Source organism: Panthera leo, chromosome B3, assembly GCF_018350215.1.
Source record: "Panthera leo isolate Ple1 chromosome B3, P.leo_Ple1_pat1.1, whole genome shotgun sequence".
Taxonomy (NCBI): Eukaryota; Metazoa; Chordata; class Mammalia; order Carnivora; family Felidae; genus Panthera; species Panthera leo.
Window position 1 is genome coordinate 10,981,449 of NC_056684.1, and position 24,856 is coordinate 11,006,304.

The window sequence follows — 24,856 nt, forward strand, 5'->3', positions numbered from 1 at the left end:
CCTGCTTGGGTTTTTTTTTTTTTCTCTCCCTCTGCCCCTCTCTCACTCTTTCTCTCTCTCTCTCAAAATAAATAAACATTTAAAAAAAATTTTTAAATACACGTGTTCTGTATCTTATGTTGGTTTTTGGAATTGGGTCCTATCAGGTTTCTCTGACATTGCAGGAGGACTCCATCCTGTGAAAATGGAAAGCCACAACCCCAACACCTTGGAAACCCTTGTCCTCTCCTAGAGGGACTAGAGTTCTTGGCTGATGGAGAGGAAGCCTCGGTGCGTGGTGTCTCCATGGGAGGTCTGTGCCCACCTGAGCTTCCAGAATGGATGGCTGGCCTGTGTGTGGGGTTTCCATGGGGCTCCCGTGGGCAGCCGAGATTGAGGGATTCCCCTTCTTCTGAGTTACAACTTGCCATGAGGGCAGGAGGCCCGGGGCCTGGGGTCCCCAGCTGTTCCATGAAGGACTGATCTGTCCAGACTCTCCACTGTCCCTAAGTGGGGTCGAAATTACCGAATTGTCGCCACAACCTCTTCAGCACATCAGTTTTTTCTTCCAACGATACTCAAAGCTTAGACCTTTGACCTGTTAAGTATTAGCTGTAACTTGCATTGCTCAATCTCTGGGGGATGCATCAGTGGTTATTACATTGATTGGGTGTTTTATTTAATGGGGATGAGAGAAAGCGTGTTATCCCAAGGGGTGGGGGGTGTCTGAGGGGCTCAGAGTGACTGCTGGGATATCAGCAGTGAGTCACAGGGTAGTTTTAGGGCCCTTGGCAGGAGAATTGTGGTCCTGTCTCCCGTGTCCCTTCCTTTTGGAACTACCTGAGCAGATGGTTTGCTCGCAGCCATCTTTTAGGGTACCATGACTGACCAGTGGCTCACCTCCGCCCATAGCCTGGATGGGAGGACATGGCTGGCCTCACAGTTTTGTCCTGAAGCAGAAATCCCTTCAGGCTATGTTGGGTGCTGCTCTTGCCTTGGAAACCTCCCTGTCCACGCCCCCACCCCTGCCCCCTGGGCCTTGGTCTTTCTCTGCATCTCTTCAGGGAATAGGGCCAAGAGTAGCTCTGGTCCCTAACTCTACCCGGCTAAGGAGAGCCCCCCCTAATTCTTGCCCATATCTGAAAGATGCCTATATTCTAGACTTTTCCAATAATACCCCCAAACTTTCTCAACTTCCTCCACTTAGTTATCTTAATCTAAGTTGTGACAAACCAGAGCCAGTGTACTAATGAGGTGCATATTGATCCTGTCAAGATTCTTATAAACAGGAATAACTGTGAAATTGGGGGGGGTGGTCTCTGACTGGCTATGGGAGCAGGTGTTTTGAGACTCTAGAACTTCGATGTGAGACTCTAGAACTTCTAGATTGCTCCAAATCACAGAGTAGGATTTCACCAAGAGTGGATTTAGCCCCATTTCCGTGATATAAACCATTCTCTTTTCAGTCCTTCCTTTATCAAACAATACCCCCTTCTAAGCTATCTTCAAATGATTGCTTTGGGGTCTGGGTTTCTGTCTACAAATGGGGAAGACATGGCTTCCTTTGCCAAGTATGTATAAACCAGATGATCTCCTGCCTATAGTTTATGTTTTCTCGCCACCTCTTAAGACAATGAGCTCTGGAAGGTTAAGATTCTTAACTTTTGGTCCAATGCTAAATCTCCATCCCTCCGACTGCTGCCTGACACATAGAAGGAGCTTGATAAATACTGAGTGCATGAATGAATATTTGAGTGGTTCCGTGTTGACATCACCGAGAGAAATCAGGATGAATTCGTCTACCCCTGTGAGCAGACCACAAGTACTCTCCACTGAGCTCGGGTTCCCTTTGATTGAATTCATCTCCAACTTTGTTCTTCCTGTGTCCACGTGGGCTGTTAACACCCATCTTTTGGGTTATCTGCTTGGGTCGGATCAAGCCACGTATTGTCTGTCTCCACAGCCAACCAGCTTCTTGAGGGAAAGGCCACTTTTTCACTGCTATTTTTATTCCCAGGGCCTTGGTAACTGTCATTGCTCACGGCATGTTCTACGGAACTGAAATTTAGTTGAATGGATACAGCCTGTGGGTTTTAGTCTGGGCTCGGTACCTTTCCCAGAATGAATAAAAAGGTTTGTGCAAAATCTCAGGTTCTGTCTCCATCAGATACTTACGTACATGTCTAGAACTGTCTTCTCAAGTCCTATGGAAAAGCTTGAATCCTAACAACTATTACAGTAATAGATAGTAACTCCAAAATATGGAGGGGGAAACTGCAAAATTAAAATGAATAAAACATCTAATTAAATGTTCTCAAAGCATACCATTATGTCAGCTCTGGTTTTTTGAGAAATTAGTGCCCATAAACATTTTATTACATTTGAAAATAATTTGTGGTTTTGACTTTTCTCACTTCACAACAATTCCTGAATTCGTACAGCGAGTGTTGAGAAATCTTAGCCAACCGTAAATTAAATGAATTGCATAAAGCCAAATAAATGTGAAAGCAAAATTATAAAAATCCTTTCAAAAATGTTTATGACAGAAACAATTTAATGACAGACGTGGGTGTGTTTTAATTTGGTTGATACGGTGTGGGAGGGAGTCCTCTAAAAGTAAGTGCTCTCAGGGCCCACGAATATTCAGTGCAACCTACCAAAAAACCAGAGAGGTCTTGCATAACAGTGCTTCAGTACTGGGACTTTTTTTAACTAATTCCTAATGGCATTTATATAATCAGATTTCTTATCTGGTCAATGTGAAGTAACATCCTTGACCTTTGATTCTTTTGGTCATCAGCTGCCTTTTTTTTTTTTTTTTTTTTTTTTTTTTAATCTAATCTCTGTTTCATCTTCTTTCAGGAATCCTGTTCACGATGCTGGTATTTGGACCAGCCTGTGGATTTATCCTGGGCTCTTTCTGTACCAAAATCTATGTGGATGCAGTCTTCATTGACACAAGTAAGGAGTGTATCTCAACTTTTGTATCGCCATCCGTAAGCGTGCCCTCCATCGTAAGGGAGCCTTCAGCCTTTGGGTTCTAAAACCTTGCTAGTAGGGGCAGGCTCCATGCATGGAGCTGTAGCTGCTGGCTCAGCAGAGGTCGAGGGAAGGAGCGTTGAGTGTTGGCTCCGATGGCCTGGGATCCAGTGTGTACTCCACCAGCGTCTACCCGGGGGCCGAATAATCCCTGGAGTTGATTTTACTCCTCGAATCTGGATCGTCCTCATCTGTCAATGAAGGGTAACAATAATTGTATCTGCCTCGCAAGGCTCCTGTAAGAATTAAACGAGAGGATAGATGTGGCAACGCCTGGCACTTTCTCACAGAATGTCGGTCCATTTACGTATCTGAGAACCCTGCTTTCTGAACATGCTCTGGAAATACGAGTGGACCCAGGGGGTCAATGAGACAGAAGATTTGAAACTTCTTTCTGTGAGATAGTGTTGTGGTGGCCTTTATGAGGAAACAAGCCATACCTCAAAACCATTTTGAGCAACTCTTCTTGTGATCCTAGCAGGAGGAGCAAGGGTATTTTTCGGATTACTCTGCAAATCCCCACCCGCCCCTGCCCAACCCTCGGCACACTTTGAGCTGACGGTGGGTTAGTTAAGATAGGCTAGGTTATGCAGTGGTAACACACAGTTCCCAAATGTTAAGTATTTAATTTAATTTATTTATTTATTTTTAAAATATTTTTGAGGGAGAGCACAAGTGGGGAGGGGTAGAGACAGTGGGAGACACAGAATCAAAAGCAGGTCCCAGTCCCTACACTGTCGGCACACAGCCCGACGCGGGGTTCAAACTCCCAAACCGTGAGATGATGACTTGCGCCAAAGGCGCACGCTTTACTGATCGAGCCCCCACCCCACGCCCCTTAAGTGATTTTTTTTTTTTAATTTTTTTTTTCAACGTTTTTTATTTATTTTTGGGACAGAGAGAGACAGAGCATGAACGGGGGAGGGGCAGAGAGAGAGGGAGACACAGAATCGGAAACAGGCTCCAGGCTCCGAGCCATCAGCCCAGAGCCTGACGCGGGGCTCGAACTCACGGACCGCGAGATCGTGACCTGGCTGAAGTCGGACGCTTAACCGACTGCGCCACCCAGGCGCCCCCCCTTAAGTGATTTTATACAACCGAAGTTGATTTCTCGGGCATGCTACATACCCAGTGCAGGCTGGCAGTGCTGGGGAAGATGAGACACAGCTCATCAGGGACACTCCAGGACCTGGCCCACGGAAGTTTCATCTGACGCCAGCCTGCCCAGTTGCCAAGGCGGGAAACCAGGCTGTGGCGAGGTGCGTGCTGGCTCTTGAAGCTTCTCCTCACGTTTTAGTGGCCAAAGCAAAAGTCATGTGACATCTTAGTCTCCTACTGCTATGTAACAGATTACCCCAAACTTAGTGACTTAAAACAACAGACAGTTATCCCATTATAGTTTATTTCTGTGGGTCCAGAATCCAGGAGCATCTTGGTTGGGTGGTTCTGATTCGGCGTCTCCCATGAGGCTGCAGTCAGGATGTCGACATGGCCTCCAGTCATCTCAGAGCTCAGCCCGGGGAGCTTCCGCTTGTAAGTTCACTTCCAAGGCTGTTGGCAGGCCTTGGAGGATCTGCGTTCAGGCTCACATCCATGGGTCTCTCTACAGGGCTCCCTCACCAGGGTTCCCCCAGAGCAAACAACCCAAAAGAAGGTGAGAGAGAGCAGCTGAGACCAGAGCCATGGTCTGTTTGTAACCTCGTCTCAGAAGTGGCAAGTCATTGCTTCTGCATTCTGGAGGGTTGAAAGCAAGCCTCTGGTTCTGGTTTACACTCCGGAGAAAGGACGTGAATACCAGGGGTAGGATCGTTGGTGGCCATCTTGGACACTACCTACCACGTGTGGTCACGACTCCGACTATGAGCCGAGAACAGCACACGCTATTTCTGTGCAGTTCAGTGAGCAGAGAAGCCATGATTCCTGTCTCTCGGAGAACTGAGCGCAGGAAGCCATCCCAGCCTCTCCTCCTCATACCGATCTATTCTCAAGATCAATAAGAGCTCCATTCCTGGTTTCTCAATCCATCATCTCTGGGCAGTGCTAAATTTACCAATTCACCCCAAAGAAATAATGTGGTTTTCAATCTAATCAGGTTGCCTTGTGATTCACTCCATTAATCCCACTGATATATTTACTTATAGCTAATGATGTGACGAATATCCAAGTGGGGAGGGAAAAAAGGAAGCAAATGCAGCTTTATTTACTTATTCTTTTCAAGTGCCGGGTTTGTTCAGGAGGTGGTTGGATGCTGCTGTGTTGTAGCAGTTGGTTGACCTTTGAACCCCCACTCCTAGCGAGCCCGAGGACGAGCAGAAGCCTGGTCAGAGAACCAACGTGTGGTGGGAGTTGGCCGCCATTTTGATTGCATGAACAAAAAAGCTTCCACCACTGTGCCAAAGGCAGTACAAGATAAGAATCACAAAAGAGGGGGAGGGGGTTGCATGCCCCGTGCAATGGGGAAGCCTGCCTGGAAGGAGAGGCCAAGTGGCCAAGAAGCATATTCTGCCCTCAGCGTGTAGGCAGTGGTCCCCTTAGGTTAAGGCCCGTGGGTTAGTTACCAGAATCTCTGAGCCAGAAAGGACCTCACATCATTCTCTTCCAACCCTTTCATTGTACAAATGAGGGAACTGAGGCCTGGGGGGGGTGGGGGGACAGGGATGTACCCATGTCTTCTGAGCAATGGAAGCTCTCTTCCTGGGAATGAAATAGCATCTTTTCTCTGTGCCTGGAATGACCAAGGGGTGGACCTTTGGTTCATTCATGGTTCCCCTCGGTGTGCCATTCATTCCTTTGCTCAGGCTGTTCCCTCAGCCTAGAGTCCTGCTCGCAGTCCCGGGCAACATCTGTCCTCACCCTCTGGGGGGTTCACTGGAAGTTTGAAGCCTCCCCGGATATAAGACAGAGGGGCACGTTTCTAGTCCACCTGGGCATCTTGCTGATGGTAGCCTCCCCCTCCTCCCGCCACGAGTTAATAGCAGAAGTCCCATCCAGTGTGTCTCTAGGAAAGAGAAGGGAGCAACGTGAGTCACCACCATCTTTTGTTTGCATCCTTGCTGAGGGCTCTGGGAGCGCTGATGCTGCTCTTTACCAGTAGAGGGCAGAAGAACATAACTTATTCTATTCTATTGGAGAGTAAGACCCAATTCTAGTTTCCAGCAATCTTGATGATTTCTAATCTTGTGACTAAAACTCGTTGTTCTCTCTGGAGCAGATTTGGGCCGTATTTTGAGAATGGAGTTCTTAATTCTTTAGGGATGACCCTGCTCTATTTTTTCTTCACTGGTGAAGACAGAGCCCCTCTTTAGGGCTGTCCAAAGTGAAGCCTGAATGTAAAGGGCCAGACTCACAGCCACGTGTTTTTGAAACCCCAGCTGAGAGCCGGGAAGGGGACTGGGGAAAACCGTGGTCTGGAACTTGTGGGGAGGCAAGCAAGGCAGAGCCCTTGTCACGGGGCAGTTGGAGGAGAGAGTGTGCCCTCCATGCAGGCTGGCTGCAGCTCAGGACACAGGGTTGAAAGGGAGAGAGCAGCGAGGGAGGCTGGTTGCAGTCTGTGTGGAGGGGAGGTGGTTGGTTGTAGGAACAGGCCACCTGTGGGGTGGAGAGACCCCATGGGCAGCTTCCCAGTAGGGCTCTGCTGGCCATGTTTAGACACCAGGCTCCCTCTGCCCCTCTTCTTAAGGATAGATGCCTCTTCTGACACCCCACGGAAGGAAGGATGTTGCCTCCAGAATTGCTTTCATAGAATATCTCTTAAAAGTGAAACCAGTTGAGAACCAAACCCAGAAAAGAGAAGGACTTGGTAACAGCGTGTGCCCCAAAGCACTGAACTGAGCAACGTTAACAGTGGGTTTAGCAAAAGCAGATTGGTAACGGCAGCCATGACCTGACCCCTTATGAAGGCTGTATATAGATGGCCTCTTCCGAACCGCAGAACATTCCCATTGGAAGGTGGGTCCTGCTGTTATTCCACTTAACAGATGAGGTGTTCTCATGCAGCGATTTTGAGTTCTGAGCTCCGGTGCTGGAATCAGACCTCCATTTAAATCTCAGCTATGCCCCTTCCAAGCTGTGTGATCCTGAGGGCATTTCTCCTCATGGGTCTGGGCCTGGATGACAAGAGTTAATTGTGCAAAGCATGTAGCACCGTGCCTGGTATATAGGAAGCATACAGTCAGCGAGAGGTTAACTCATTTCCAGCTAGCAGGATTCAAACCCCAGGCCTCCTGCATCCCTGGAACTTCTCCAGGACTTTCCAAAGGCTGCCCCCTTCTGTGGACAAAGGCCTTGCTGAGATGACCTAACCTCATCACATCTGTACAGACCCCTCCTAAGGCATGCACCAGCCGGTTCCCTACCACTGCGTGGTGTTTGCAGCTAGAATAAGATATGTCTGTATGTTTGCTTCGTGAAAAAGGTCAACCAGCCGAGAGCCTCCCACCCTGCCACTCTAGGGCTGGCTGCTGGATTCGCCCGATTCCTTCATGTTAGACTAATTAGCTCAACAGCCAGGATCCTGAACATTCCATGCTGCCCTCTCCTCTACCCTCAACCCCTCCCTGTCTCCAGTTTCTAATTTGGTCTGTAACTTAATGATACTCTTGGAATGCTTGAGTCCCATAGCAAAAGCTTCACAAAATAGGTTAGACAAATAGGTAAAAGGACTGAAAAAATGAAAAAAAAAAAAAAAAAAAACAACTGCCCAGAGAGCCATGGTATCACTTACCCATCAGCATGGCCTGAGAGTAAGAAGTCAATGTCCCAAATTTGCTTTGATCTGCTCTTCTCACAGTCTCGGGTGTCCTCATGGGCTGGTTTGGTTGTTTGCTTCGTTTTAAACTGGTTTGCCTCTGTTCCCAGTGACTGTTCTTTCGTACCTATAATGGTAGCAGTCCTCAGAAGTGGGAGACAATCTCAGCCCCATCTGTTTACATGACCTTCAACAGAGGAAGCTAAACACTGCCGAAAGCGTGCTCAGCCTACCCGACGAAACCACAAAGACACTCCGGGTGTTGGATTCTAAGACGCGGCAGGGTTAGAAAAATGGCTGTTGTAAAGCAGAAACCCTTCGTGCCTGCAGGCAGCGAGGCAAAGGCAGGCCTGGACTGTGCCGATCTCCTGGCAGGCAGACCTCTCCATCACAGCGATGCTTTGCTTCACTTGTCCACGCCTGGAATGGCCAAGGGTCTGATGAGTGCCTGGGTAGAGCTTAGCTAGTCTGCTCAGAGTCCTCTGAGGATGCCGTGTCTTTGCTTGGGCTGTTCCCCCAGCCTGGGATACTGTCTCCACCCCATTCTTTCCAGCGTCTTTTTTTCTTCACGGTTGCAGTTTCATTGGCAATGAGCTATATCAAGTAAACGAGACAGATGGGTGCTTCTTGGTTCTGTTCTGGACATCTTACTGACCACAGCCTTCCAGAAAAAGCTGACCCTGCTGTATTTTTTTTAAGATCAAGACACTACAGGGGCACCTGGGTGGTTCAGTCGGTTAGGTGTCCACCTCTTTGTTTCAGCTCAGGTCATAATCTCACCATTAGTGAGATCGAGCCCTGCATCAGGATCTGTACTGACAGCGTGGAGCCTGCTTGGGATTCTCTCTCTCTCAAAATAAATAAACTTAAAAAAAGAAGAAGAAGAAGAAAATAAGATCCAGATAACTCCACGGGGGCCAAATTGCAAGAAAAGCAAAGAGGTTTTCACCCCATTGCCCACCTGTACCCGAAATGGTACTTCGCTATTTCAAGCCTTCCCAGGATCACTGTTCCTAAAGAGCATGACTTTTTATTTCCTAATAAGCCTTTTGTACTAGTCAGGGTAGGCTTGGTTCTGCTGTGGTAACAAACACCTCCAAGATCTTAGTTGCTTAGTAACACTAAAGGTTTGTTTCTCGTTCGTGCTGTGTATACCGTGCATCTGCTCATCGTTACCTTGGGTACCGTCCCCGGAGGATCTCATGTGCTTCTATGATCAGGCAGGGCAAAAGAGCATGACAAGTCAGGTGCCCGCTCACCTGTGGTTCTCCACGGAAGTGACACGTGTCCCCGTGCTCACATTTCAATGACAGAGTTCTGTGGTGCCTGGCTACGCCCAAGGGAGATGTCATCCTCGTGTTCTCAGACGAGGAGATCCGAACGAAGACCTCGGTAACATCTACCACCGCATTCTTTGCCAGCTGACATAGACAAGTCTCCGTCAGCTTTGGTAATGCTGGCCTCTGCTGACCGGTGACTGGCAGGCAGGTGGGGAGGGATTTCCCCCATCTCTTCTCAGGAGGTGCCTCAGCAAGGACTTGTCTCAGGCTGGGTTCCAGCACCGTCTTCCTGTGAACCACGAAAAAATCGGGACTAAAACTCCACCCCCAACCTGGACCTGAGGGCAGCATGCTCCAAAGCTGAGTGGTTTCTTCTCAGAAGGTTCTTTCTCTCTCTGCCACAGTGCTCTGGATAGTTGAGATGGAGAGGGGAGGAAAAAAAAAAAAAATCAGTACTTCCGAAAATGGTCAACTGTGATTTTCCTAGATCTACAAAACCCTGCCGCCCTACCACGCCTTCCTACACCCCTCCCCCCCCCACCCCTGTGTGTGTAACAGGCAGGCCTTGGTCTGACACAAGTCACATACTCTTCCCTGTCTTGCAAATTATGAGCAAACGCTGGCTTTCCATGCACGTGTGCATACCTACAGGGAGCGAGTTGACACATGCACATAAACATCCGCCTCCCTACCATAGCCCCTCTCCCTGGGATGTTTCCTCACACATAGAAGAGACTCCCTAGCTTACTAACTAAAATATGACTCTCTACGTGCTACTAATTTTGTTCCCCCTAAACAACTGCCAGGATTTCTCTCTCTCTCTCTCTCTCTCTCTCTGTCTGTCTCTGTCTCTGTCTCTGTCTCTCTGCTGGCTCACATCTGCCAGCTTTCAATTCCCCGTTTATGGAGCCCATTGACAATGGAGGGAGATACCAGGGCTCCCTTTTTACGTCTTTTGTTTTCATTCATTGCTTGGCAGCTGGTGAAGAAACACTGTAAGTGACTGGTGGAAACAATCCTTCCTGCTCAGCTACCGGAGGCAGTCTGACTTCTTCTGTCTTCTCTCGTTTGCATAAAGATGCTTTGAAGATCACCTTGGGTTTCCTCATGCCTTTTGAAAGCTTTCCCATACTTAAAAAAATAAATAGATAGATAGATAGATAGATAGATAGATAGATAGATAGATAGATAAATAATGTGTTTCAGGGGCACCTGGGTGGCTCAGTCGGTTGAGTATCCGACTTCAGCTCAGGTCATGATCTCACGGTTCGTGAGTTCGAGCTCTGTGTTGGGCTCTGGGCTGACAGCTCAGAGCCTGGAACCTGCTTTGGATTTTGTGTGTGTGTGTGTGTGTGTGTGTGTGTGTCTGTCTGTCTCTCTCTCTCTCTCTCTCTCTCTCTGCCCCTCCACCACTCATTCATTCTCTTTCTCTCTCTCTCAAGTATTTTAAAAAACCTGTTTCTTGAAATTCCCGTTCCTGTAAATACACACTTATAAGTAGAAATACTAGGATCTGCCATATACTAAGAGCCTACTATGTTTCAAGTGATTGTTGCTCATTACCTTTATTCCTTGCAAGCCATCTGGGTGGATGTCAGCTTTATTTTGCAAATGATCAAACTAAGACTCAGAGAGGGTAAGTAGCTTGCCCAGCATCCCATGCTAGTGAGCAGCAAGTCCGTGATTCACCCCTAAGCCTGCCAAAGCTTATACCCTTCTCTTCTCTGACATGCAGCTACGCAAAAGCATCTGGTCCTTTGTAGTGCCCTAGATGCAGCTGCTGGGTTGATGTCAAAGCCTCCAGAAGAGAGACCACCAATGCTATAAAGGCCAACTCACCACCTGCCGACAAAGTTGGTGGTCTTCGGCCCGTTGCACAAAGCGCAGGAATTAATCATCCGCTCAGGGAGCCCAAAACAAAGTCTTAGGCAGTCCAGAGGGGCCGTATAGCAAAGTGATAAGGAGCATGGCCCATGGCATCTGGATGCCTGTGGCCCAGCTCTGTGCACTTGGGCAGAGTACCTAAACTTTCTAAGCCTCGATGTTCCTATCTATGTAAAATAGGGATCATAGAAGACTCTACCTTGTAGGGTTGTGGGGAGGGTTGATCAGAACAGGTAAGAATACACCCTGCATAGAGTGCTTGGGTGGCTCAGTTGGTTAAGCATCCAACTCTTGATTCCGACTCAGGTCCTGATCTCACCATTTGTGAGTTCAAGCCGCACATTGGGCTCTGAGCTGGATAGCACAGAGCCTGCTTGGGATTCTTTCTCCCTCTCTCTCTGCCCCACTACTCCGTGTGTTCTCTCTCTCTCTCTCTCTCTCTCTCAAAGTAAATAAACATTTAAAAAACACTCTGCGTGCTGCCTGGAGCAGAGCAAGCCCTCAGTAAATGATGGCTGGGATTTTCATTAGCAGGAACTGACGAGTCTTCAGGGAGAGTTTTACCAATGGTGAAGTGCTCACCCGGTGTCTGTGGTCATTCCTCTTCCCAAGCCTGTCCACCCATCTGGTCCAGGCCTGCAGCCCTGTTAGCTCTTAGCTCATATGCCATGCTCCTGTCTCCAAGAATTTCCTTCTGGGCTCCAGAAGCATGGGGTTATCACCAAAGAGACATTTCTGAGCAGCTCATCTGGGAGTGCTCTATGAAAAGCAGTTGTAGAGAAAGACCCCGCCCCCCCCCCCCCCCAAAAAAAAAAAAAAGAAAATCTACCGAGGGGTAAGCTATATAGTTTATGTCTTCATGACTTCAGCTGGGGAGTCACAGAAGGAATCACAGAAATAATAGCACAAGACAGCCGTACTACGTGCACACTGCCTTTAAGCCCTGCAGAGCTCTCTAATAAAGGACTGCCCAAGCCACAGGCACCATCAAGATTTGAATGAACCTGTCCACTAGCAGTTCGGTAACAGGACCCTGGCTGTAAATATTGGGCTAACGCCATTGAAACGCCCAAGCACGTGCCAAGGACTCTGCTGAGCACTTTATATCTAGTGTGGCTCATTTGATCTTCCCCACAAACTCCGTAAGGTACTGTCCTCCTCCTCATCATCCCGCAGGTCAGTCAACGAGGTACAGAGGGTTCAAGTCACCAGCCTGGGGTCCTGCGGTGAGAAGCGAGCAGCAGGGTTTCACTCCAGGTCTCCCTGGCTCTGGATTTCATTCCGTGCCCCCCGCCCCCGCCACTTTGTGATCTGGGAACCCGATTTAAGATGGGGCGTGGGGTGTGGGATGGCCTGTCAGATGAGCTGCTGCTTGAGGGGTGCCGGTGAGCGTCCGTAGTGAAAATAGACCCTTGACCGTGAATGCTTGTGTGCCTTCGTGCGTTCGTCTGTGCACCTCAGCAGCTCTGCCTAGCCAGTCAGTTCCAGCCTTAATTCAGAGGGTGTCTGGCTTCTCACTGTTTTTGTTTAGACTGATAGAAACACAGAGGAGACAAGAAAATTAAGGAGGGAAAGCAATCAGCCTTCAGCTTTGGGAGAAACAGAAGCACTGACGTGGAACAAAAGGCAGCTTTGTGTGGCGTCCAGTCCCCGCTTCCCCCCTTCCACGCACCACCCCCCCCAACCCCAGGCCGTTTCCAGAGCCCTCTCCTGTCTGTGCAGCCAACTCGAAAGCTCAGCCAGGTCCCGGCCCTGCCGCGGCCCCTCCTCCTCACTGCTCTTTCTCGTTGCAGGTAACCTGGACATCACCCCGGATGACCCCCGCTGGATCGGAGCCTGGTGGGGCGGCTTTCTGCTCTGTGGTGCCTTACTCTTCTTCTCTTCCCTCTTGATGTTCGGGTTTCCACAGTCTCTGCCCCCGCACTCAGACCCTGCCATGGAGAGCGAGCAGGCCATGCTCCCCGAAAGAGAGTACGAGAGACCCAAGCCCAGCAACGGGGTCCTGAGGCACCCCCTGGAGCCGGACAGCAGCGCCTCCTGCTTTCAGCAGCTGAAAGGTAGCAGCGCCTTGGACGTGGCGGGAGGCGGGGGGCAGAGTGATGGCGGGGCTAGGCCGCTGGGGGGAAGGTTCACCGTCAGGACTGGGTGCCGGGGAGCTTGAGGTAGCACCATGCTTGTTCCCGTGGTTTGCTTTCTCTGGTCCTCTGCTTCCCTTTAGTCCTGAGAAATCAACCTGATGTTTCATCAACAATCTGATGTTTCAAAACAAAACAAAACGCAGAGTAACTACCACTTAGCAGAGAGGCAGCAGACCAGTCTCCCCAGCAGACCCTCACTGGTCATTATAGCACCTGCTGCATCCTAAACAGAAATGTCCGTTGGAAGAAGGTTCTAGACCTCTCATGGAACCCTCAGAGTCTTTGAGGCCACCGCGTACAAGCGCGTTGGAGCAGGAAAGGACCTTGGAAGTAGGGCTTCCTTTGCCTGAAAGAGGCATTCTTCAAAAGCCACATCCAAAGTGCATTCCCTTCGAGTCGCTCCATCCCCTTCATGAGAGATGTGTTCCTCCCGAAAGAAGTATTAACTCAGTCTTAATAACAGAGTCACACTTGAGAACGCGGCAAAGCTCTCCCAGTTGTTTTTAGAAGGTAAAGAATACACATCTCTTCTGACAGAATGGCGAGACACACACAGTGATGTGGAGTGAGAATGAGAAGCAGCCCTCCCCACCCCGTCCCACCCCTGGGTTGTTGCCCCATTTGGTAGGGTCTCTTCAAGGCAAACGGGGACGAGCTGCTTGGTGTCCGTCACGGCCCCCCTCCCCACTGCGAGGTCTGTGCAGGGCCCCTTGAGTCACAGGACCCCTTCGAGGGGATCCCTAGAGAACCTGCTGGGTTTTCAAAGCAGGCAAACGCAAGGCTGGGGCACTCCTTCTCGTTGAGGCTGTGCCAGGAGGAAGGTGGATGGGTCGCCTCTTTGCAGGGTCCGGGAACACCTGTCAGCAGCGACAGTCTTTCAGTGGTCACTTTAGAAACTGGGTGACAGTCAGGGCAACTGGGTGGCTCAGTTGGTTAAGTGTCTGACTTGGGCTCAGGTCACGATCTCATGGTTTGTGGGTTCAAGCCCCATGTCCTGGCTCGCTGCTGTCAGCTCAGAGCCGAGAGCCTGCTTCTTATTCTGTGTTTCCCTCTCTCTCTCTGCCCTTCCCCGACTTGCACATTCTCTCTCTTGATAATAAATAACGTTAAAACAAAATTAAAAAAAAAAAAAAGGAAACTAGGTGACAGTCTCTTTACCGACCTTTTGTATAATGAAGTGCACCTTCTCTGGAGATGCTTGAGAGCCATGGGGAGGAGCTGAGGCCACCCTGTGCCCAGGTCCCCACTCGGCTGTTCACTAGAGCTGGGATCATTAACTTCTCCACGCTTCGTTTCCACAAGTACACAGTTGTAGCCTTGTTCCTAAGTGACAGTGTGGCCGGGAGAATTAAAGCACTGCCTGCAGAAGACTGACTGTTCATAGTGCCTATTCATTAGGGATCGGAAGAATTTGTTAATCCTCAGATGAGACTAATTAATAACCTAATGTTATGTCTGAATCCATATTCTGTAATCGTTTCTACCAAAGTATAAATTTGGAATTGCCCAAAGAAGGTCTTAAAAGCCAACTCTCTGAGTTCCAGAATGCATAGGTAGATGAGAAGGCCACCCACCTTGTGTCCTCAGAGGGCACCTTGACTTGGGCCCTCAGAAATCTTAACAGAAGAGCTCCCCCCTCCCCCCGCAAACAGCTGGTTAGAGGGAGATGCCTACTGTTTCCCTAATGGTGCAGGCGGCCACACAGAATATCCCAGTAACCAGATCTGCAGGAATAAATAGGGCTGACGTGAGTGGCCTTGCAGAGGACATCCTCGACCAGAGCAGCGGCAGCCTTTATGGGTCTTTCCTTGTCCCGGGGTGATTGATTGCAAGGGCTCTGATTGCAAGAGCTACAGTAGTAATCTCTTACCTTTCATCTCTGGGGGTGCAAAGATGAAGAGACACAATCATGCCATCAGAGTACTCACCATCCAGCATAGGGACAGACCAGCAAGCCAGCAAAGGCAGCCTAACACACAAAGGACTGTAGTAGCGAGCAACTGAAGGGGTGACAGAAATACAGCAGACCGGCAGGGGAGAGCCCACCTCCTGCGTCAGAGGCTGAGGGATGTCACGTCTTCAGAATTCTTGGGTTATGATCTAGTTGCTCATCGACTCCATTTGTTCAATTTCGTCAGCATGTGTCGAGACCCTATTAGGCTCCAGGGACACGGTGCTAGTAACCTAGGAAGCTTCTATTCTAGAGCTGGCGTCATAGCAGGGGGAGGCGTGCAAAAGACCGAGTTAAAGCAACGGCCAGGTGAGCGTTGGACACGCCGTGGCTGAACTGACCAGTACGTAGTTGGGTGGACAGGTCTGAGACTCACTATAGGTCATAGTGATCACAGGTTATGATCTGTGCATGCACGGGCTGCACTTCTGATAATTCATGATTTTTAATTTAGAATTACAGTTCCCAGAGGCAGTAGGTCTGTTAATGGACCTAAAGAATGTCCGGAAAGGAAAGCAGCGTGTCTAGAAGAATCCCCAGGAGCCAGGATACAGTGATGGGAGCTATTATGCTAATAAACAAGTTTTACACGTGCCAGCACATGGACGGGGGGGCCATGGTGGTTTACATCCTTTCTTTTTCCACGCGAGACGATGTTTTAGCCACATGGACGTTTCCTCCAAAAGCACCACGTGGTGTCCCTGGTGCTCCCAAACTCTTGATCCCATTTGCAACCTTGGAAGCCCCCGGGGTCTCCTGGCAGTGTGCTGCACATGTATGAGTACAGATGAACTGAGCGGCATTGTTCATGGAGGAATTAACGTTGCTCCAAAAATATATGTGTTGCAACTCCTCCTCTGCTTCATTTGAGCTTGCCTATGGGTTTCTTCTCCAGCCATCTGTCTGTGTCCCCGGCCGTGCCTTGCAGATAGGGAAGGCCTCTGGGAAGAGCTGGCACTGTGCCAGGAGCACCTGGCCCATCCTCTTCCCTCCTGGCCCAGGGACAGTCCCCCCACTCCTGGGAGAGCAGTGGGGCTGCTCATCTGGGTTCACGCCCAGCTCAGCCACTTCCTAGTCATGCAACCTTGGCCGTGTTGGCTTTAATTCCGTTTGGCTTTCACATACGGTGTCTGGTTGATACTTCGCTTATTCCTGTTTATAGATGAGGAAACCAAGCTCCGGGGAGATAGGAGTTCAGGCTTGTGGTTCATTGTTCAGGGTGCTCTCCCCCAAAAAGTGGGCTTCAAGGGTCTCTTTGTAACAAAGTTGGCCATTATTGGGTTTGCAACCCTGATAAGAAGAGGAGAGACCGAAAGCCCAGAGTGGTGGTCTTTAACTGTGTAGAGAAGCTGTTACTTCTTGCACAGCCCAGAAGTCCCCGTCTTGTAGTGACTGTCACATAACTGTTTAACAAAGCAGGCAGCAGGCAACCAAATGCTTGGGTTTGTGAGGCTCCAGTGTCTTCCTGGGTGGGAGTCTGCAAACCCAAGACACGTTTCTGCATCTCAGTTGTGCCACCAAGTAGCTTTTTCTTTGTGCCCTGGCTCTAAAGCCTCCCTTGCCCAACCTTGTTCTTAAGAGCATTTTGCTGATTCGTCTTTCTTCACCCCCTCATGACCTTCTCTGTGTCCACAGCTGTGTCCACTCCTCCTGTCTATATGCCAGAGCTGGGGGACAGGGCGGGGGGGGGGGGGTGGGCAGGACAGTGTGGCCTCCTGGATCTAGATGCTCAGGGTTTGTGGAACGATTTGGGAAAGTCAAGACCCAGAGGGAGGAAGGAATTCAGGGGGCTGTTATAGACAGATGTACAGTGTTATCACCAGCTAGTGTGTTAAATCTCACATCTGTAGTTTGTGTTTTATTTGGAAATTGTCTCAGGTGTCAGTTGCCCTAGAGGGGCTTTGATGGTTCGGATCCCGGCTCCTTCAGTAGCCTTATGCTATACACCTTCCCCATCACGTTCTGTCTGGTTGCTTGAAGACAACGGCCACTCTCCTCTTTTCTTTTTTTTTTAATTTTTTTTTTAGTGTTTGTTTATTTTGGAGACAGAACATGAGCGGGGGAGGGGCAGAGAGAGAGGGGGCACAGAATCTGAAGCAGTCTGCAGGCTCTGAGCTGTCAGCACAGAGCCCGACGCGGGACGCGAACCCACGAACCGCAAGATCATGACCTGAGCGAAGCTGGACGCTTAACCGCCCGAGCCACCCAGGCGCCCCCTCTTTTTTTTTTTTTTTTTAACGTTTGTTTAGTTTTGAGAGAAAGAGAGACAGAGCGCAAGCAGGGGAGGGGCAGAGAGAGAAGGACACACAGATTCGAAGCAGGCTCCAGGCTCTGAGCTGTCAGCAAAGCTTCACTGACTGAGCCACCCAGGTGCCCCTCCGGTGGGTGTCTTAGGCTACGTCTTGGGGCAATAAATGGACTCTCTCTTTAAGGAAAAGTGGCATCAGCAGGTGCTAGCTGACTTTTCAACAGAGTGTACTTGAACTCCAGCCCTGCTTGCAACAGCCCTGGTGTACCCTAAAACAGTGGGTCTTCTAGACAAGGCTAGAGGCTAAAAGGGAGGGGAGGAACCCACTCCCTGTAAGGATTGGCACATCCTAGCCCTCCGATGGGCTTTCTAGCTGGGATGAGTGTAACTGTTCCAGAGGTTTAAAATCCGAGCAGAGAGCCCTGCCTTTGATCACTGAAAGAGACGAGCAGTTAAAAGCTGCACGCTCTTGTCTCTGTGCACTTCATGCTGACTGCCAAGTGGCCTCTTCCTGTCCCAGAAAAATAGATGAACCGGGTGATGGCAGGGAACAGCTGAGCTGGCAGGGCTCGGGCGGGGCTTCAGGCTCAGAGTCTTAAAAACCACCCCCAAAACGCGGAGGATGGTTTATGAGTTCCCAAGCACTTGCAGGGAGTTCCCACTGGGTCCCGACAGTCCGGCTGATGAATGCCACTAATCTCCATTCCAGCCATCAAACCACAGAGCTTGGGGTTAAACTAGGTTCCCAGGTTGCCAGTGTTGGGGATGATGCAGCCAGGAATGGGGCCAGGTGCCCGGACTTCAGATCCTGAGCTCTTTCTGCTGTATTCCCTCAAGGATTCACTGGACTGTTAATGCCCTGAGAAGAAGAGGGGAGTCAGCCTGGGGCTGATTGAACAGAGACCCTTCCTGCGTCAGAGAAATGTCCCCTCTCTCTGTTCCACTTGCTCCTTTTCCAAAGGGGCCTTGCTCAGCTCCAAGGGGCCTTGCTTGTTCCACTTGCTCAGCCCCAAGGGACCTTGACTTGCAGGGGAGATGACATCTGCCCCCGTTGTTACCTTCTCCACCCTCCTGCCCTCCTAATGCCATCCATCCCTGGGCTCCGCTGACTTTACCACCTGAATCTGTCTCCGGCCTGCTCTGCTGTCTCCTGCATTCCAGTCGGCCCTGCCCCGCTGGTCTGCGTGCACAATACAGGGGTTGCAGAATGTGTCTGATCCTATGACCACCTGCTGCTTAAAGGGACAGAGGTGGAGCCCTGCGTGGGGCTTCGCAGCCTCTTCTCACACCACTGCCGCCCTGTCCCTCCACGCCAGCCTCCCTTCACCGGCTTCCATCCCCAGGCTCCCTTGCTCCCCAGACTTTGCATTTGCCGTTCCCTCGGCTGGAATTCTGGTCCCGTCATCAGTCCTCAGCTTCCAGTCACATCCCCAAGGACATTTCCCTGCCCTCCCGGGCATGTTGCTCTCTGTGTCATGGTCCTAACGTTACCGTTGCCTGCGTGATGATTCCCTTACTCTGCCCTGCCTCTATTTTGCCCCTGCTCCTGGACATCGGTGCTTGGTGCATCGTTGATAAACGGGGGGATACGGGGATCGCCGGACGTGCGCTGCCACGCCCAGCAGTCTGCTGCTTTCCTTCAAGCTGTCCTCACCCCCAGCCCCCTCCCAGGGTCTTGGCCTGTGTTCGATCCACCAACGGATGCAGACTCAGTGGGAGCTCTACCTGTGCTGAGTGCCACAGCCAACCCACAGGTGACCTGCCCACGTGGGGGAGGGGCTGTTGGCCCAGTGGCTCGGGCGGACTTGCCCCGGTGACTTCGGGCTGTGCGAGTCCTCTGGCAGGTGTTTGGGTCTGGGGCTGGGTGCTTAGCCCTCCGTACCCACTGCTCTCCCGGTGTTCCGCAGGAGCCCCACGTGTACCAGCCTGGCGGAGGGATGCGGCTCACGCCTCGGGCTTCTAGAACTGTGCCGGGCCTCCTCTATCCTCTTCCAGCTAGCAGCCAGCTTCTGCCACGTTCTCCTTAATGAGGGGCCTGTGCCTTTGAGCATCACGTGATAGTGAGGAGCCTGCGTTCCGAGAGCCCTTGTTCTGCAGGCGAAATGGCTGAGTGTCTTTGATCATGCCATTTGTCTCCAGAAATGTGCTCTCCCCTCGTGTGGATTTCCCATTAAAATCTTCCTTCTTGATCCTGTGGCCAAGGACACCATCCCCACCCTCCCAAATGCTCGGAACCCTGTGCCAGGCTGTGTGGTTCACATGCTGCTGTGCCCAGGAGTCGTGCCTGCAGGTCCCCAGGACCAGTCTGGCCAGTGGCTTCCTCCTGTTCTGACCAGCGTTGGTGGAGGATGTGCTGGGGCGTTATGTCTGTGAACAGGATGCAAATTGTTCCAGAAAGCACCTGAGATAACATGTGACAGTACCCAGCGTGGTGCCTGGCACCCCACGGCAACCCCACAAGTGGTTTCTTAAGGAAAGAAGGAAGGAAACAACCAGAGGACAGCATTTCCCAATGGGGGTTCCTTGGAACACGAGTCCTCAGAGATGCTCAGGGAAAAACAAATCCGTGGGGGGAGGGAGGAAGGTTACATAGCCAAATAAGCCTGAGGAAATGTCTGTGTACTATGTGACCCTCTTGGAGACTCAGATGGTTATATTCGAGTATTAAAGGCCCTTGGGAAACCAGCTCTAAGGAAAGCTGGCTGGTGTTGTTTTATGCCACGGGACCCCAGGACTCTCTTGTTAGGTAAACTCTTCAGGCCTTTAGGAAATGTTACCAGAATAAGGATATAAGGTGGTGGGGATCGCAGGAGGTTTGGAGGGATGTACTGAGTCCACAGGGAGGACCTGAAGACAGGTGCAGAAAGCATGTAGCATTTCAGCCTGATCTGCAAGGATGAGGAGGATCCCTGTGGGTGGAGGGAGGAGAAAGGCTTCTAGGCCCGGGGGCAGGCACAAACAGAGGCAGGGGGCAGAAATGCCCAAGGGGCGCCTGGGTGGCTCAGCCAGGAAAGCATCCAACTCTTGATTTCGGCTCGGGTCATGACCTCATGGTTCATGAGTTCGAGCCCTGCATCGGGCTCTGCACTGACAGCATAGAGCCTGCTTGGGATTCTCTCTCTCTCTCTCTCTCTCTCTCTCTCTCTCTCTCTCTCTCTGCCCCTCCCCTGCTCATGCCCACACACTCTCTCTCAAACAAACTTTAAAAAAATGTCCAAGATGGGGGTGGGAGAGAGACATCTGGTTCTGGGGACTAGGACTTAGAAGAGGTCGTGGTAGAATACAGTCCCGTGTCCATTCCTGCACCTAGCAGAGTTCCTGGTATCTGAGGCCACTCAGTAAGTCTTCAGTAAAATTATGAATGGATTATGGAGGGCGTTCGCATTGCTCTTCTGAAGTGTCTGGACTTTATGAGCCATTGTTTCCCAGATAGGGGTTTGACTCAGCATCACCTGTGGGGTTCTTGAAACACGCCCACGCTCCGGCTGCACCCCCAGAGACTGATTCCATGAGTCTGTTAGGGAAGAGGGAGGTGGTCCAGGCACCCGGATGTCTTTAAAGCTCTCCGGCGATTCTAAGTGAAACCCCAGCTGAAAACAAATACAAGAGGTGGTGAGGGTCCTTTGGGGGGTTTCCATCAGGGTTGTTTCTGCAACAGTTGCAAATAAGAAGAAATGTGGGGAGGAGACCCTCGCGTGAAATAAGCTTGGGACAGTGTGTGACATGACCCGTTTGGGAGGTCCACAGTGACATTAGCACATTGAAGGCTCTGAGAAGGTCTGTTGTAAATGCAGCACTTCAGGAGGTAGCGTTAGGGAGCCTGGGCTTAGAGATGGGCACTTGTATCAACTTGGGTGTCGAAATCCACCATTTCTCTTGTGAGCACTGCTCTTTTTCTAGCCGTGCGTTCCCCTACAGGCAGAGTTTTCGTGAATGCTAAATGCCACCGCTGATATGGCGCATCATGCTCCCGGAGAGGTTCCTAGGGGCTGGCCTGAAGTTACAAAAGTGGCATTTTGCTTACGCAAGACTCTTTATTTCTTTAGTCATTCTCTGCTTGCTGCCTCTGACAACAGAAAGACGCAACAGTTGCATCTGAGACAGCTTCCAGAGTCCCAGGCTCCTTTCTCTGTCTCACCATGCTGTTTTTCCGACTTCAGCCTCCTGGGGGTCACCAATTTGAAGCTGCAGGAGATAGCTGTGCCTCTGGGGGTGCTTGGGCTTAAGCCAGCTAACGTGCCCCCACCACTAATCTTTTTCTCTCGGGCCTTCTTGGCGGTGTTATGAGGAACTGGGGATTTAAAAAAGAATAGAACTGATTGATAGGGGCGCCTGGGTGGCTCAGTCAGTTAAGTGTCCGACTTCGGCTCAGGTCATGATCTCGTGGTTTGTGAGTTTAAGCCCCGCGTTGGGCTCTGTGATGACAGCCTGGAGCCTGCTGCAGATTCTGTGTCTCCCTCCCTCTCTGCCCCTCCCCCGCTCATGCTCTGTGTCTCTTTTCCTTAAAAATAAATAAACGTTAAAAAAATTAAAAGATGAAAAATAGGACTGATTGGCTCTGGGTTTCCCTGGCCAGTCCACACCCATTGGATGCTTGGGTTTTAGTCTAAATCCTCGTTTCCTGTGCCGATGGCATCTTGTTTGTTTGCTCAAACCATGACCTTCTCCATCCACGGGACATGGTACCTTCGGCCTGTTACCAAAGATGGGTTAATGGAAGCCGGATAGCTGCTTATCTCACAGCTGGCAACGAGAGGGTTCCAGGAAGCTCCCCTGGGTCCCTCAACAGCCCAGAACAGAGCCTGGGGGACAGTCTCATCTGCAGCGACGAGGTCACAATGAGCCCAAGCCAGCCAGTCTTGGGCCTGTACATAGTAGGCACTGCTTCCAGAAGGCTGTCTGACACCAGGCTTCCCCTCCCACCTGGACTTCTCCCCTCCCCACCCAAGGGAATGATGTAGGTACTTCTAGAATCGGCAGTGGAAATGGCCATATTAGCTACTTATTCCCACTTCCGTCACGGCCCATGAGCCTGTGGAATGTGACCCATGGTCTCTGTTTCCACAGTGAATGTTTCCTAAGAGATTGTGACAGTTACCTTTTGAGACTGCAGTGTGTTTATTTATTGGATTCTTTCAACCATCTTGCGTTTGTGAAGCATCTGCTCTCACCGGGCACAGTGCCCACATCTAGGATTGGAGCTGCCCCATCTCTGTGTGCAGGTGGCTCCTCTCATGGGAGAGACCGGAGGACCCAGGCAAGGGTGTCCCGGGGACACTAGTGCACGGATGACAGCCTGCACGGGGTACAAGGGACCCATCTTGGTGACCTCCAAACATTTGTGCCATGCCAGGAAACTTCCTAGGACGCACCCTACCATGACTTCAATGTCATGCCTCCACTTTGGTGTTTATTCACATCTTCTTCGTTACTTCTTCCGTCCCCTTTCGTTTGGATTTGGTCATGACCTGGAGGCTGTTATGTATCTTAGGCCCACCCCACTCCTTCCGCCGCTCTGTTCTCTTCTGCTCCTGGGACCTATGCTCTGGGAAGTGCTTCGTGACGACTTCTCTTTCAGAAAACCGCTTTTCCGTTGACTCACGTCCCCATGCAGAGACCTGAAGATTTAGAAGCGGGTTCTGGAGAGGAGGCAGACCTGAGTTTTGCATTCCAGGAGAGTGGTTTTGGCAGCCGCTCAGGCAAGCCTTGCTTTCCTTGTGTCCGCAATGAGATGGTGAGACCACCCTGCCGGAATAGCCCTCAGAGTGAAATGAAGGACCCTTAGCATGTTGGCCCTCTGACACTGCTGGCCCGGCAAGCATTGCCCGTCACTGTCATAATTACCAAACAGCTGCACACACTGGCTCTGTCTCCCCTTCTTGGGAGCATTAACCGTGATGTATTGACAACAATGTTACGAAAGAAAAAGAAGGCCAAGGCCAATTTCAGTAGCGAGCCTAAGGGCTGAAATATCTGAGTCAAGGGCAGCACCACTGAGGCCCACAGCAAACGCGTTCCCGGGCACCATCAGGTCCCAGGAAGGGCGGCGGACAAGGTTGCGTGCCCCCGACCCCCTGACCCATCCAGCCTGCTGCAGAAGGGCATCTCCTTGGGAAGCCAGTGGCTCCAGCGGCAGCTCCCAGGAGCCCCGCTTTCCCCCCCAGTCACTTCCCAGCTCTGCTTACTTGTCGCGTCTGCTCACACACAGGCCTCCTTACAGCAGGCCTGGTGTCCTCCAGCTTGAGGGCTCTTGCCCTAACGTAGCCAAGGAGCACTTCCGTTCCATTAACTATCGTCATGCTCATCGAGGGCTTACCTGTGTGCCAGGAGCGCTGAGTCACATGCTTGCACGCACGGGGTCTCATTTAATCCCCACAGCCATCCGTGGGACAGGGTGGCAAGCTCTGGGCATAGACCTTCTCAGTCTTAGAGATGGAATTCAGATCCCGGCACCCTGGCTCCTTACGGGACTCGGCAAGCCTTTCTTTCTCTCATTTCTTTCCCTCCCTTCCTGTCCTCCTCCTCCGGAAAAAAAACAAACAAACAAACAAACAAAAAAAACCTCATAGACTAAGCCCCTGAGTCGTTTCCCCCAGCTCCCATAGGAGTTGTTGTATTATTATTTCTAAGCGTTAAGCTGCACCTTCGATCACCGGGGGCGGGGTCTGCGTGCTCAGTCCTCCGGCCAAGAGCAGCGCCCCTGCAAACCGGAACCTGAATAGCACCCTGTTAAGAGCACGTTCTGTGGCAGCCGGTGCCAGGGGTGGAGTTTCTGCCGTGCTTCCCTAGCCCTGGGAACCACTCCCTGCCTCGGTTTCCTTATCTGTAAGTGGGGGCTGTACCTTGCCCCAGGGTCACAGGTGTGCTATGAGGATTATGTGATTTGATGTGGGAGTGGTTAGAACGGTGCTTGGCGCCCTCGAGATGCTCTGTCGGTGTCCGTCCGCACAACTTCTCCAAACCTGCCTTTTTCCCTCCTGGAGGGACCTGCAAGCTTTCAAGAAATCTCAATCCTACAGGAATGGCTTCAGAAAACAGCAGTAGAAAACCCATCTTCCCTGGAGAACTCCCCCCTGGTGCTGTTTTCAACTCCGTCCCAGCCTGCTGGTGATGGTATCTGGCTCCCGAGGAGAGGTGGGGTCTATCCCAGCTGGTGAGGCTGCCTCCCACCCCAGCTCCCAGCTTCGGAGGCTAAAATCAGCGGGTGGGAAGTAATGAGCTAAGGGGCACCAGGGGTGTTCAGTGGCCTAGTGTGGCCTTGGTTCATTAGTTTCTATTTGTCTGGGCCACCTCATTAGCTACGGCCTCCTTGGAAGGTTAGAATTTTATGGGTTTAGCAACCCATTTGAATGAAGAAGGCTTGAAATACTGGGATGGCCCTAGGATCAAGCTAATTAATACTCTTTTTCAAATTGGGGCTTTGGAGGGTAGGCTGAACCTTTGAAAAGGAATCTTTTGAGAGAGTTACAAGTCATTGCAATAAAACCTAGGATGGAGGGAAGAACCTGGGAGCAAAATAGCTGAACACGAGGAATCTGTCATTTCTGGCAGTGAATTGGCTTGGTAGAGGAAAAAAAAAAAAAAAAGAAG

At 50.8% G+C, this 24,856-nt stretch overlaps 1 protein-coding gene across 2 annotated transcripts in view; it reads left to right on the plus strand.

The window, feature by feature from the left end:
• Positions 1–24,856, plus strand: part of SLCO3A1 (solute carrier organic anion transporter family member 3A1) — a 310,466-nt gene that overhangs the window by 227,881 nt on the left and 57,729 nt on the right. For both annotated transcript variants that reach the window (XM_042941078.1, XM_042941077.1), the window contains exons 3-4: positions 2,842–2,940; positions 12,723–12,986. In XM_042941078.1, the coding sequence (XP_042797012.1) occupies positions 2,842–2,940; positions 12,723–12,986 (363 nt within the window). The remainder of the gene's footprint in view (positions 1–2,841; positions 2,941–12,722; positions 12,987–24,856) is intronic.